Below are 14,839 nucleotides of genomic sequence, written 5' to 3'. Positions count from 1 at the left end.
AATGTTGAGACAACTGCTCTCAAACATACCTAATTCATGCCTTGGAACAACAGTCTTTAACTATTGCTGCTAGGATTCTTTGCACAGCGAATTAGGGCTTCAGTAGACTGAGATTAGGGCCTCTTCTAAGCCTCCTTGCAGTTGTGTATAGGGTTACTTAAACTGAGTCTAACACTCCCTTTTAGACATGCGGCTAGTCTTCTTAGGACAGCAGATTAGTATCATTGCTGGACCTGTGATAAGGGCTTTAGAACAGCAGCATAAAACACTTCTTAGGGTTGCTAAACTCTGCGTTGAAGTTCCTTTATGAGCGTATGGAAAACCTTCTCTTAAGGCTTGCTAGAACACCATCTCATGACAACGTACAAACCCTTATTGAATGTGGCTTGGAGACTGTGTTTAGGACAGTGCATAGACTTCTTTTGGACAGTGTTGAGTGGCATGTCCCTCCTTGCTGCTAGGAGACCCTCATCTTGACTGCATATAAGACAGCGTAGATGCCTTCTCCTTTTGACTGTAAGTAGAGCTAGGGTAACTCCTCTTACGGCTTTAGATAGTGTCTAGAGTTAGGGCAAACTCTCTAGGGCAGCGTATTCTCTTGGTGACTCCTTCCACCAAAACCCAAAGACAAGTGGAAAGGAAGAGATCACAAGAAGAGTGTGTCCAAATGACTAGCAAGCCACCTCTTTTTATACTAAAACATTGAGCACAAGTGGGGGCAATTTGGTTGCTAGCCGACCTTGACGAATTGTCCCATAACACGAATAAATTCATATTCCCATGAATACATGTCGGAATCGGATGATCTTTAGATCAATCCTACACCTCTCGACGAGAGGAATCTAAGAAAAATATCAGCTGCCATGAATAAGTAGACCCACATGGAGTTTTGCCCTAGTTGCCAATTTTAACATCAGGCCATTCCTGGATGGCCCGGATCTTCTCCTCGTGCACCCTCACCCCATCTGCGCTAATGATGTGTCCCAAGTAGAGCAACTCCGTCAGACCAAACTCACACTTAGACAACTTGGCGTAGAATTGCTACTCCTCTAGAATACCACTTAATGTCCCAAACTAGGAAAAACAGTGATATGCAAAGCAAACAATAAAGACAACACCATAAAATTTAAACATTCAGTGCACACCCATAAAAAGTCCAGAAATAAGAACCAGCTGAGCCATTTTATTACAATCTGGGAGCTATAGTACAATAATGTAGAAGAGGTGCACCTGGGCTTGCCTCAATGGCAAACATGATCAAGCCTAGGTGATAATATGTCAAGCCCAGATGGCATAAATAACTGCTGCAATGATGCCCTGCGTTGTCCTAGTGAAATTGTGTTGTCTGCTGCAAAGATGTTGGAAACACCGCCTTCGGTGCTCAGAAAATTCTACCAAATTAACCCCATGCTCCTCAAACAAAACCAATGAAAACCCAGAAAGGGTTTGGCCTAGCTTTGACCCCGAAAATTCGGCCTCCCAAGAGCCACGTCCTACTCCAACTGTTGAAAAGTACGGCCTGCTTGTAACTCCAGAAAAAGCCCTCCAAAACACACCAAAATAGTTGAGATAATCTTCTCCAAACTTCCCCTTATCTCTCCTAGCAATTACTTGCTCCACAAGTTGACCCACAAATTCCCACATGTGCGCAGTGAGAAGCTTCTGCGTTGGCCCTGGGTGCTGTAAATCACATTGCTCTCAAACAACAAACTCCTGCTCCCAAAATCCTCCCAAAGGCTAGTGTCTCCCTGTACTTCCTTCACCAAAATTCTCCCAGCAATTGCTCCCCAGAAGACCCCTGAAATAGCTACTGCGTGTTCCCCTACTGCGTCCTCCTGAAATACGCACTGGCTGAGTGATAGCTGAGTTTAGCGCCCTGAATATTCTCCTGCAATCCTCTGGAATGGTAGAAAGGAACCTCACTAGGGTGGCACTCATAGTCCACCGAAGAGAGGGTGAGTTCTCTGCTTGGAGAGCTCATTGCTAAACAACAAGTGACCCGGCTAAGCAACTCGAATAACTAAGGTTGAGTTCAATAGGCGAAAGATCCCAAATGAGGTTGGGCCTCCTCTATTTATAATTTGTGAGCCTCTTTTCCCCATGTGGCCCCCCTCCAACTAGCATTTCGACTTTTTCTCCTTATCCATTTGAACTTCCCTCTAAGGTAGTGCATGTTTCCTCATGTGGGTGCCCCCCACGCTTTACCAACAAAACATTTTGGCCCCTTTTCCTTCCTAAGTCTTTTCCCAAAAATCTCATGGGTCCCATGGCTTCCAAAATTGTCAAAATTGTAGAACAAATAACCCTGTGACAAATGAATTTAGGAAGGGACATTACGCTCTTAGTAAGTTCGACAACATACCAACCTCCCTGTCCCTCAGCCACCGTCTGATGTGAATAGCCAGCGTAGCCATCCTCTCTCTGCTGCAAAACGGATGCATTTTCAGTATGGCAATGCTCTTCCATGCATTCTCTTGCTTCTCTGAAACCCTTGGTGGCACGGGAGTCACAGAAGCTATAAACCCTAACGCAGACCTCCATTCTCACTATTTTTTGTGCCCATGAACTTCTGAAAAAGCATAGGATACTTTTAATGATGAGTTCCATATGTAGACACCCTCATGGAAATACCTGTCTGAGCTACAAGCAGTAACATATTTGAGGTGACAATATTTTGTTGACAATAATTTAAGAATTGTTTATGGAGGCAGCGATACTACAGAGGTTTTAAGTCTTTCTAGAGTACATTTTTTTGATGACATGTCAAAAAAGGTTTATGAAATTTTTGTAGATTAGAGAGAGAAGAGACATTTAGGTTGACTTATGAGCGGATACTAAATTTGAGTGTGCTATTCAGGTTGGCAAGTCAAATCTGTTCTAGTTGATCCACGGCTTAGAAATTTGGAAAAGGCTGTCTAGATTAGATTTGATGTGGTTGTGTTTGTAGCAGCCTCTACCGAAGGTTGAAAAGGTGCCACCTAAGTTACTGGTCAGAAGATCTCATTGTTTTGCACGACTCGTAATGTGCTGCCTTGAACTTCAATAACCATATAGCACAGGGCATGGCCATTGAAAGAAGTCTGTTTGATAATTGGGAAAGACATTTCAACATTGCGATGTCTCATATTTTATATTGCTTTAGTTACTAGGCAATTTTGTGTAATAGTTAAGCTCTATGTACCTTTTGTTTATTTCTGGCTTACATCAGCATTAATATTGTTTTACTTTGTAATAAGGTTGGGTTTGCCGAAATAACTAATTTTAGGATGCGAATGTGAAAGTATATAGATTCTAATTGATTGATGGAGTCATGTGCAATAGAGATGGGATCTTGATTGAATGTTGATGTGGAAGCTCATTTACTTGTTTGAAGCTTTTGTTAAAGTGTTAGATTCTAATTGGTTGATGGAGTCATGTGCAATAGAGACAGGATCGTGATTGGATGTTGATATAGAAGCTCATTTGCTTGTTTGAAGTTTTAGTTCCTCCCACATCTATGGTCTGGGCTGTTAGTATATACTCAGGCTTGAGAATAGTGTTTATGGTGCTCATGTAGAGTTATCTACACTTGGACAAAAGAAGAGAGTGGCCAGTCCTCGAGAAGTGATGCTGGGACTAGAGGGTTATGTAGCCAACTTTGATCTTGCAAGGCAGCAGGTAACTTTCTTTCATTGTCTATACCTTTATTATACCACCGATTTCAATTGGTTTTAGTATTTTAAATCTCTCCTTATTTTGTTTGAAAATTAGGATGCAGCAGAAGCATTGGAACACCTTTTATCTTCCTTGAAAGAAGAATGCCTGGTATACATCCAACAATACATGCCACATTGTGGGTCTTTGGCAGGTGCTTCAGTTCTTTCTGATCATGAATTTTGCAATCGCATAGAAAGGGGAGAACATATTTCTTTAAAAACATGGAATCAGTACCTTCATGGGCCCTTAGATGGAACCCTTGGAAGCCTACTGACATGTCAAAGCTGTTTGTTTCAGGTTAGCTATCTTTCTAGGTCAAAAAAGTATATCTACATTCTTTGCGCACATCTAGATTTGGTTGGTTGAAACAGTGGAATGCAGTCGTGCGGTATAGCAGTATTTAAAAGTCATTTTGGAAAGTTTCATTGTGTCCAATATTGGCAAGGTCTAAACGAAATTGTGGAGGAGCTCCTTTTTTGATAATGCATCTTATATTTCATTATTTAATTATAAACAATACATCACGAGTTATAAATTAGGTTATTTATTTGATCGTTTATTTTCCTTCTATGAATGTTGTTATCGAACCAAGAACTCACCAGAAATATCAAATATTGGATTTATATTTGTTTGACTAATGTTTTCCTTTTTTGGGTTGCCAAATCTTTCTGTGCTTTGCAGTTTTCAACTCAGTTTGAGTTCTTTCACATTTTACCAATCCCACCCATACTATATAGTGATGGTAACATTGTAAGTATGCTTGATTAATTTTCCATTGTCATTTATCACTTTTCTCTGATTTTCAACAGCAACCTCATCATTATTTATGTTAGGCTGTGGCTGTCTCATTCTTCAGTATAACTCTCTTGTATCAATCACTTTTCTTCTAGATTGAGGGATGCACCATACAAGATTGTTTGAAACAATTTACTGCCCTTGAATGGATCACGAACTATCGATGTAATCTTTGCTCACATCTCTCTGCAATTCAATCTTTATCTCTGAAGACTGGAGCAAATAAGGTTGGTCTTGAAGTCCACTGCATTTTCTTTTAGCACGGAGAAATATTCTTATACTGCATCCTTAATCTAAGAAAGTGGTATTTCCATTATTCTTGTGAAGTTGGCATCGGGAGATGCTTAGCTCATAATAATCATGATATGCAGGAAAAGTAAAGCTTTTTTGATTTTCATTGTTTTGCAGGCAAATATTCAGAAAATTAAGGATTGTAATAATGATGAGAAATGTTCATGTGAAGCACTTTTAGCAGAACAAGGACTTCCCTGGCCAGCTGTTTATCGAAATGCTTTCAAGCAGTTAAGAATTGGGCGCTGCCCAGAGGTATGGATTTTTTTTTTTGAAGTGTTTGGTTATTTCTTGGGGTTCTGTTTTTATTTATCTTATCTATTCTTATTCTTATTTTAATCATGTCTTTAGTACGAAAATTATGATGGTAAAGTCACCCCAATTTGCACCATTGTAATCGTTTTCCTAGTGGCTGTAATTCAGGATTTCATTATTCTAAATTGGTGCAGTTTTGTATCTTTGTAGGTTTTGTGTATTAATCTACATCGTGCAGCCATAACTGAAACTGGCGAGTTGATTAAGAAAAGGGTATGCCTTTTTTTGATATCAAAAGCTTGACATATATTCAACAGCTGCATCTACTTGAGATGGCAGTGTCACTCATTTTGAATGGGTCTGTTAAGGATAATGGCTTTTCAGGTTGCATTTTAGCTTCTAAAATTTCAGTGCCAATTCTGTTTTTTCAGGGTCATGTGTATTTTCCCTTAGTTTTTGATTTGTTCCCATACACTGTTGCTGCAAAGGAAGGGAATAGGGAGCTTCAAGAAAATGAAATGCAAATGCAAATGAAGCAGAGTTGGTCAATGCTCTCTCATATGAAAGATTTTGAAATACAATTGGAAAGAAATTCAGTACCTTGGAGATCTAACTTTGTCAGTCAATCTAGCTGCTATACAGCTTCTATATCAGAAAATGGCTGTGAAAGAAATATTTGTGGGTCAGCAGGGCAGCTATTCCCACCTCAAGATTACAAGCACCCCAATGATGAAATGCCTGCTTTGACAGAGACTATAAACTGTGAAAATTCACATAGTTTCCTAAAATTGGATGCTGAGGAAAATGGGATTCAGAATACATTCTTTGGGGACCAGGTTAGTCTTTGGCATAACCTTTACCTGGGATTTAACTTTTTAAGTTTCCTTGCTCTGGATTCTTGCCGATTTTTTTCTTTTATTGCTGACATGCATGACATTCATTCCAGAGTGATGATGCGAAAAACCTAACAGGAGTTGCAATATGGTGCTTACGAAGAAAACAGACAAAATCAGTGAAACTCAAATCATTCACAAAAATAATTATTTTATTATAAAGATTATGCATCCTGCCCCCTGGTACTTGATTTCTATATGTGCGCCCTAGTATTTCTCCTTTTTTTTTTTTCTCTTTTTGTTCTTTATGGGTGAGTTATGACCAATAAAGACATCGTTCTCATTAGCTATGGTTTTGTCATTCTGTGTCATTAAGTAGCTCCCATTTCTAGTTTGGTTTGGAGGAGAGATTCATCCTGGAGTGCTGGTTGCTTGCTTGAAGGTGTAAATTGCTATTCAGGGGTTTGGATTCTATTTGTTTTGAATTTCCTATATGGAAGTTGCTTTGCAGGTCCATTTGGAATGAATATTTCTTTTTGATTAACAAAGAGACCCTCTACAAATCAAGAGAAAATTGGTAAGAAGTACATATTTAACAGTATAGTAACAAGTTCTCTTCCATATGGTAAAGTTGAAATTCCTGACAGCAAACCAAGTTGAGTATTTGGAAGCTGAATTGTCTCAAGGCAGCAGCAAAATCCAAGAAAAGAGTACTAAAGAGTACCAAAATGCTCACAACTGAAAATAGAGTTGCAAGCAGTTAAACTGAGTTGATATCTGGATGTGGCTTTCTACCTTTGAGAGAAAATCTATGGCGAGAGAGAATAATTTAGAGGCAAGAATGATGATGAAATATAATACTAAACTTATGTTTATAATACTCATTTTGAGACCCAACTAGGTTACCATATCTTCACCTAGTTAGCTTACCTATTAGGTTGGGTTTCAACTAGTCTGACCTACCTTAACCCACATATTAGCATATAAGGAAAAATCTTCTTAGGATGATTACTGAGAGATAAAATCGCGTTATCATTTCCTGAAAAAGCTTATGACCTAAGTCACCGGATTCGTTCTAAACCCCCTACGAATCCCGAATCCAGCGAATCCGACACGATTCGGTCCGGATTCCTGTCCAAATCATATGACATGTCGTGTCCTTTTCCGACACGTCGAATCCAAGGTCGTGTCACGATTTTCAAAAGCGTGTCGCAATTTGGGAAACGTGTCCTGTTCATGGTAATGTTAAATTCTTAAAGTAAAAGTGACATTCTCCTTAATCTTCATTTTCATCCTTTTACTTAAATTTTTAACATTACCATGAAATGACTCAGGATGTTTGAGAGTGGTTCTGGCCTCATTGGATTTCATATGGAGAAAGTAGAATTTTAGATTTCATTCAAAATCCAACAGACTTATCAGTTTTTCAGGATTTTAGGATTGGGGGATTGCAATGTTTCCATTGAATTTTGTCATGTATTAGGGTATGGAACTCATATTTAATCAAGAGCACCAATCCCTCTATGTACCTTGATGTTAGTGACATTGGTTGTCGAACTCCTGTATCATGACCCTCCTAAAAATGTACGCATCACTCAAACAAAATCTTGACTTGACATGTTATGCTTGTTCTATCTTATGTTAATGCTTAAAGGATGATATTAATGACAAAGATCCCTATAGAGATACAGAGGTAATGACAAAGATACCTCTGAATATTAATGCTTAGAGGGTGATATTAATGACAAAGATCCTGATTTTCCAACAAGACTAAAAAATTAGACATTTCTCGTGGTGGCAAGAGGGCCAAGCATAAGAAATAGATAATAGATTGACATGTATTTGAATTTTGTATGTACTATGCATGCTAATAGCTATAGATGAAGATCTATGTTTGAAATCAATAAATTTGTATCATTAATTAAAATTTGTGTAAGAAATATGATAATATCTAATTTTTAATATATATATATATATATATATATACGTGTCCTAACCTGTCTTGTTCCGGGGGGTCAGCGTGTCCGAATCCGACACCACGAATCTCGAATCCTACGTGTCCTGAATCCCCGTGTCAGCTGACTTAGCTTATGACCCATCAATGTCCTAGAGGAATATGAAATAAAAGCTGATGTTCAACGCTTTACAGTAATTTGGATTAGGATTGCAGATGAAGAAATTCATCAGTGTGATCCCACAAGGAGAATGACTTGATAAGTTGTTGTAAGCAAGCAGCAGTCTCTAGATTTCATTTTGATTTTGCATTTATCTTCATTTAGATTTAGTCCATTGACTGTAGTATATTGCACCTTGTATGCAGTGCACAGCTGGCATAAACTCGTTTTTCATATAATACATTTAGTAATGACAAGAATTTTATGATTGCTAAGATGCCCTCATACTTCACACTCGTTCAAGGTCAACATCGTTAGAATAACAAGATCAATATTTTCAATATAAATGTATCTTCATTAACTAAATATTGAACAATTCGATACTAAACATCTCTTCAACACTAAGTAATATTTTCTTCGTCATAAATGTCACATTCTTGTGAAACAGAAACTGAACTTGGTGGCTATACCAGTATGTACTCTAAGTTCCCAGTGGTTTTTCTTGTGTAATAAGTCTATCTTAATGGATCTGTCCTTGGAATTCCGTATGAATCTTTTCTATGCTTCCAATAAATTTTATCACGATAAACAATTGACTCGTTTTCAAGAACACTCATGCATCTTGGTAAAATGTAATATAACATTTTCTGAATTCTCAACTGTATGAATAAGGCTGGGTTTGCAGGTTGCATACCAAACATACTTTTGCTAAAAGTTTCTGATATAAGATGGTTGTTTTTAAACAGGGAGAAAAGTTCAGGGATGTTTATATTGGCTCTGAAGGCATGCCTACATCATTCTCTAAAAATCCAGGTACTTTCATGCCTGCAATCCACTATAGATAGTGGATGGCATCATTTTTTATTGTATTACACAAGACTTATTTAAGTTGATGGCGATGCAGATGGTAATCAATTGTGTGGGTGCTCTCAGTTCGAGACTTTACAAAATCAAATTTCAGATATGCAGCCCATATCAAATCAATCTTCAAAAGGGCGTACATATGGTATGGATAAAGGTGGCTGTATAGGAAGTCGAAGGAACTTTCCTTATGGGCTCATTTCTGTTGTGCAGCACCATGGGAATTCAGGAAGTGGGCATTATACTGTTTATCGGAAAGTAAGGGTTACAAAGGAGCTCACAGAGGAGTCTTCATTGTGCACAATGAGTAAGATGGGTTATTCACAAATTGCCGCATTCATGGACCAAGATGAGAAAATGAATTCTGAAAACGATGTATACCCTAGAATGGGTGACAAAATTCTTCCTAAAAGTAACTGTGAAACGATTTGGTTCAGAATTTCTGATTCTGATGTGGAGAGAGTGACAGAAAAATGTGTTCTTGAAGCAGAAGCAAGCTTACTCTTCTATGAAAGGCTTGAGGATGCTGAATGATATAAAAGATCCATTACTTTCCTTGGTAATTTCACTTGACCTTCCAGGCACCATCGTTTCAATTTCAGCTTCTCTGCCTTTGTGGTCTACTAGAGTTGAGATTTAAGTTTGGTTTTTAAGTATCTGATTTGGAATGTTTCTGGAGATTCTTGAAGTAATTTAGTCTTTCAGAATCTGATATACTGCTGAGATTTACTGGAAGTTAATTTCTTCCTCAAATGTTTCTTGAAGGTCTTGTTGTTGTGGCATTACTCAAAGGCAAGAAGCCAGGTAGGTGGATGAAAATGGACGTGCTTCAGCATAAATGTAATAGTTGGAGCCCTTCTGGGGAAAATGATTCTATAATATTCTTAAATTTGGTACTCTCATTTATTGAGATATCTCAAAATTTGCCAGCTTATCTGCTCAATTAATGGCTAATCAGAAGTACAAGGAAAGTTATCTGTAAAGTGTTGTGGCTATTCCACTGGAACAGTTTGTCACAGCAGATCTCACAATATTGTGTGATCTCTTCTTATGCAGTGTTTTACTTTAGATTCAGATTTAATATTACTAGCTTAGCACACAAAACACTGAATAAACTCAAATCCAAGTGGAAGAAGCTAAGCAAATAACATACAATCCACACTGAACACAAAAGCTACCCTCCGAAAATCCTATATGGGAATAACCCAGTTAGAAGGTGAGGCCTATCCCTTGCTCTTTTTCTTATTAATTTTGAAATGCAAATACAAAGAAAGTTTCACCATGGAGTTGCCTTGGACATGTGACCTAAATGGCTGCCACAAGACCACCTACTTCCTTTGTTCTGCTTGACTCCTAGATGTTTTGCTAACAATAAACAATACAATAAGAATGGAAAATACAATAACAATGGAACCCCTCCTATTCTAGCAGCTCAGTATTTAACATGGCTTGATGGTCGTCTAGGGTTAGGGTTAGGGTTTTGGATCTTTTACACGTGATTATCTCTACATGTACGAGTAATTTGAGATGACATGGCATCCAATTGATATCATAGTTGCAAGAACTATTCGTGTACCCCTGCTTTTGGTCCTGGAACTGCACATCGAGTAGGAGTGCATAGGGGGTGTGCCCTTGGTAGCACACTCAAGACCTTTTGGGCACACTCTCTACTAATTTTGGAGTGTGGCACTCCCAAGGATGCTCCCATAGGCAAGGAGTACGATTCCTGGACCCTTCCTAGGAAAAAAACGAAAGATAAAGGAGATGTAAACTTTTACTTGATCTTTTTAACATTACCCTTAATTGTCTCTGGGTGTTTGAGAGTGGTTCCAACCTCCTTGGAATTCATATGGAAAGTAGAATTTCATATCCCATTCAAAATTTGAGTAAACTAAACAATTTTCAAGATTTCAGGACTGATTGGATTGCAACATTTCATTGGATTATATCATGTATGATGGCATGTGATTGGAATTTAATGAAGAGCAGCAAGCCCTATATGTAATCCAATGTTGGTGGTATTGATTGTTGAACTCCTTTGTCATGGTTCCATTGCAAAAATGTACCTTTCACTCAAGCCAAATTCATTGATCAAGTATGGTAAGCTTTTTCTACCATATTTCAAGGCTGGGATTAGGCAGTTTGATCAAAATTGGCTAGTGTCCATTGATGTCCCTAGAAGATTAAGGTAGGGGTAAAGGCTAGACAAGAGGAAAAGAATGAAGGATGATGAAGATCATGATATAATGGTGGAACATTGCTTGTCAAGGAGTGGTGGAACATGCATGGTGGTGCTACCCCATAACTACTCCACTTGGAAACATGGGTGATTTCACAATGGGTGAACACTTTTTGTGTAGAGAGGCGTTTAACAACTAGCTCAGTTTAGTGTTTTGGACCTTTCAGCCTTCATATTTTGGTGTGTAGATGACCTATTTCATAAACAAAACTATTTGGTCATGTTATTGTTTTCAATTGCTAGATAACGTATTTCACTCCATAAGTTAATGGTCTACTTTCTATTCTATGGCTTAAAAATTTGTATGTTTGTAATTGATAGGATCTAGATTCTAGATGGTTGATGCTTGAATGATAAATTATTAATGTACTATGGATGCCATTATCTTCATTGATGTACAAATATGCATGTTTTCATATATTCTACAACTTATTTGGTTCTCTCTCTCTCTCTTTCTCTCAACTTCCTCATATGAACTCTTACTGAGGTGATATTCATGTTGTTCGAAAGCTATCAATATATAGAACAATGTCAAAAGGTTGGAAGTTTGTTTGCAAATTTTGACCCCAAAAAATGCCATTTGATGGCTCAAATTGGCTTTAGAAGTTTTAGACCCCAAATCACTAAAGTGGAACCTGCTCATGAAATGGGCCCTACAAGCTATTTACTCCTTTTTTCCACCCAAAAAGTATCAAAATAGATGGAAAATTATATAAGAATCCATTTTGGGTTAGAGAGTTGTTGACCTAGATTGTCATTGATGTCAATATGGCAATATTCTGGATGAGTAAACAATGATGGGAAGCCATTGGAAAGACTTCAGAAACCATCAGAAGAGCTCATTGGAAGCTCAGGACAGGAGCAGTCAAAGAAAAGCTAGAGGAAGAAGTTCAACGGAAGAAACAAAGAGGAACACGTAGCGAAGAAACATAAACAACGGTATCGAAAGCCAAAGGAAAGCCAAGTGTAAGAGCGGGAGATTGAGGAGGAGCCATATCGGGATCCAAAGAAGTCAACAGAGGAGCCAAAAGAGCGGAGGAGTATATAACATAGGCAGAAATCAAGAATACGGATGAAGAGTGAATGCACGTGGTTATATTCCAAAAAGCAGGTTTGAATAGTGACAACGGTTTTTGGGCGGACTCAAGACTGTAAGTGGTGTTTAGGGCTGATCCCCCGATACCATTCATCGACTGATGCGTGGCAGGAGAAGGAGAGAGGAAACTGCCTTATTGGGCGGGTAATCCTCGTGCATGTAGCTCACTTGATATCATTGTCGAGCGTTGGATCAAATGCATTTTGATCTACAGTGCAAGATCACTGAGCAACTTTGTTGGTTGGGTGTAATATTAGCCGTCGGATGGGATGGTAAGATCTACGGTGGAGGATTGATCCGAAAAAGACAACATCGGAAAATGTGCATGTGTGGACCCGACAATATTGATGTCTGGGTGTATAAATAGTTGAAGTTCGGCTAAGTGTTTCGGAGCGGTGTTTTCAGTGTATTTCATATGTATCCTTGTATTCTGGCTTTAAGCCTTGCCACATTAAAATATGCGATTGCGATATATATATATATATATATATATATATATATATATATATATATATATATATATGGACCCACGGGACCATTACAATATGATGTATTGTTATATCGCATCCGCCTATCGGAACTCTCATAGCGCAAGTTATAAAGGGCTGTCACCCCCGAACCACCGATTGCGATACGTATGCGGACCGCTGCGACGTTATAACATGCCCTATTGTAATATTGCGTCTGTCGCAATATCGCAAACCTCGCTAAAGTTTTTGCCACATAAAAATCCATCGATTGCGATATAATTGCGGACCCGACTACACCATTATAGCATGGCTAAATCAAATGTCACATCTGCGGTAATCGCAATGTTCAAAGGAATGTGGATCCGGTGATTGTGATAAGGGTATGGACCCGACAGACTTATTAATACTATATCACATTCGCTCCGGTCGGCAGTTGGGAATCGGCTATGTTATGTGCGAACCTTCGGAAGCAGCGATTGCGATAAAAATATGACGTGGCATGTGGGAACTTTTATATGGCTATAGTCTTTCTTATATGGTTTCCATGAACAATTTATGTATATTGTATGAATATTAAAAAAAGGGCCTCTTAATATGCAACACTACTGTAATTCGGCCTCTCTTCCACATTAACGTGTCCTATGTGTATTTATGGATTTGAAGAGATAGAGGAAGCCGAAGAGTGAGCGCAGAGGAAGCTGAAAGATCAAGCGAGCGTTGAGGAAGCCGAAGAGCCAGTGGAGAAAGGAAGACAAAGGTCAGGGGTATCAGGAATATAAAACAAAGAACAAGGAAAGTTTTGGGTTACTGGCGAACTATAAGAAAATAAAGGAAGTCGAAGTTCTGGCAGAAGTGGAAGGAACAAGAGGACAGAAGTAAGTCATAGGCCCAGCAGGGTTGGGAGCAGAGAATTACAACCAAACAGATCCAGACAGTTTACAGCAGAGGGTTGGAGCCCTTGAGGTTGGTGCCTCAGAACTGAAAGGATTGGTGTCCTTGGGAGTTGGTGCTCCTAAATTCAAGGTTGGTGCCTTGACAAGACAGAGTTGGTGTTCTAGAGGTTGGTGCCTCACAAAGAGTCCAAGTTGGTGCTTGGCAACTGATTGAAACCATATATATATATATATATATATATATATATATATTTTGTACTTGATTTATTGCAAATATCACATTAATAAAAGCATTTATTTCTATTATCTAATTCTGTGTTCCAAATATAAATGTTTTAACTGATATACATAATAATTGAAAAGAAATACTGATTCACCCCCCCCCTCAGTATTTCCCACAAGAGTCTCATTGTAAATAACAAATACATGCAAGTTAAAGAACTTGACAACTCACTAGGAGTTGCTAATATAAAGCTCATAGTAGCTCAAAATCCTTATTTGATGATTACTGTATTCTTGTCATATTAAGAAAAATATGATGTTGTCATGATAGGTTTACGGTTGACTTTTTAAGATGTCTAAGATGTGTAGATTGTCTATATACTTGGAAGATATTTCCCATAGATGTTATTATGAACTATTCGTTATCAATTTGTATTTGTGAACTATTTGTTATCAATAGAACAAAAATACAATGTGTGAAACACTCAATTTGTCTAAGTTCAAGTAAATGTCTTACTTATGTATATGAAATATCATCTTTATAGATTTGGTAGAATTCCCAAGTAGGCATTTAGTTGCATAAATACAAGACGTTTTATTATATTGTTGTGTGAAAAACATGCTTTGGACTTTGAAGAATTATTCCATATAGCACACTGCTTAGATACTTAGGTGAACATTACAATTTTGATAATGTGGCTAGTTGTTGCCCATTGGAGCTTTTATATAATGTTTCTGGTAGCTTCTAGTACACTGGTTATTCCATTTTAGTATTGAGTTAAATGATCCTAAGAGCAACTAGGGTTTGTGGTTGTTGGTTTTGGTGCACCAATTTTGAAATCTAGGTGAGTGTGGTGGATAGGAGGGGTCACCTTAGATTGTGTTATAATGTTCATGATGTTATGCCCCTATTATGAAGGGCTAATACCCCTCATAATAGGGATCATATATATAATGGGTTGTTGGTGTTAAAATTTGACAGTTCAGGGATGAATTTCTCTTAGAAAAAATCATATCTTTCAGTTCTGTTTGAACCACCTATAATAAAATTTCATTTCTAACAATTCTAATATA

General features: G+C 38.0%; 1 protein-coding gene across 4 annotated transcripts in view; it reads left to right on the top strand.

Moving 5' to 3' along the window:
• UBP27 (ubiquitin-specific protease 27) overlaps positions 1–9,913 on the top strand; it is a 183,727-nt gene extending 173,814 nt beyond the window's left edge. For all 4 annotated transcript variants that reach the window (XM_089394727.1, XM_089394725.1, XM_089394723.1 and 1 more), the window contains 10 exons: positions 3,557–3,657; positions 3,751–3,993; positions 4,378–4,446; positions 4,587–4,718; positions 4,900–5,037; positions 5,248–5,310; positions 5,469–5,873; positions 8,731–8,797; positions 8,889–9,404; positions 9,611–9,913. In XM_089394727.1, the coding sequence (XP_089250853.1) occupies positions 3,557–3,657; positions 3,751–3,993; positions 4,378–4,446; positions 4,587–4,718; positions 4,900–5,037; positions 5,248–5,310; positions 5,469–5,873; positions 8,731–8,797; positions 8,889–9,379 (1,709 nt within the window). In that variant the 3' untranslated portion in view covers positions 9,380–9,404; positions 9,611–9,913. The remainder of the gene's footprint in view (positions 1–3,556; positions 3,658–3,750; positions 3,994–4,377; positions 4,447–4,586; positions 4,719–4,899; positions 5,038–5,247; positions 5,311–5,468; positions 5,874–8,730; positions 8,798–8,888; positions 9,405–9,610) is intronic.
• The last annotated feature ends 4,926 nt before the right edge of the window (positions 9,914–14,839 follow it).

The sequence above is a fragment of the Pinus tabuliformis genome, chromosome 1_2 (assembly GCF_031772625.1).
Source record: "Pinus tabuliformis cultivar Carrire ecotype Pingquan chromosome 1_2, CPIR1, whole genome shotgun sequence".
NCBI lineage: Eukaryota > Viridiplantae > Streptophyta > Pinopsida > Pinales > Pinaceae > Pinus > Pinus tabuliformis.
This window is presented reverse-complemented; position numbering and strand designations above follow the sequence as displayed.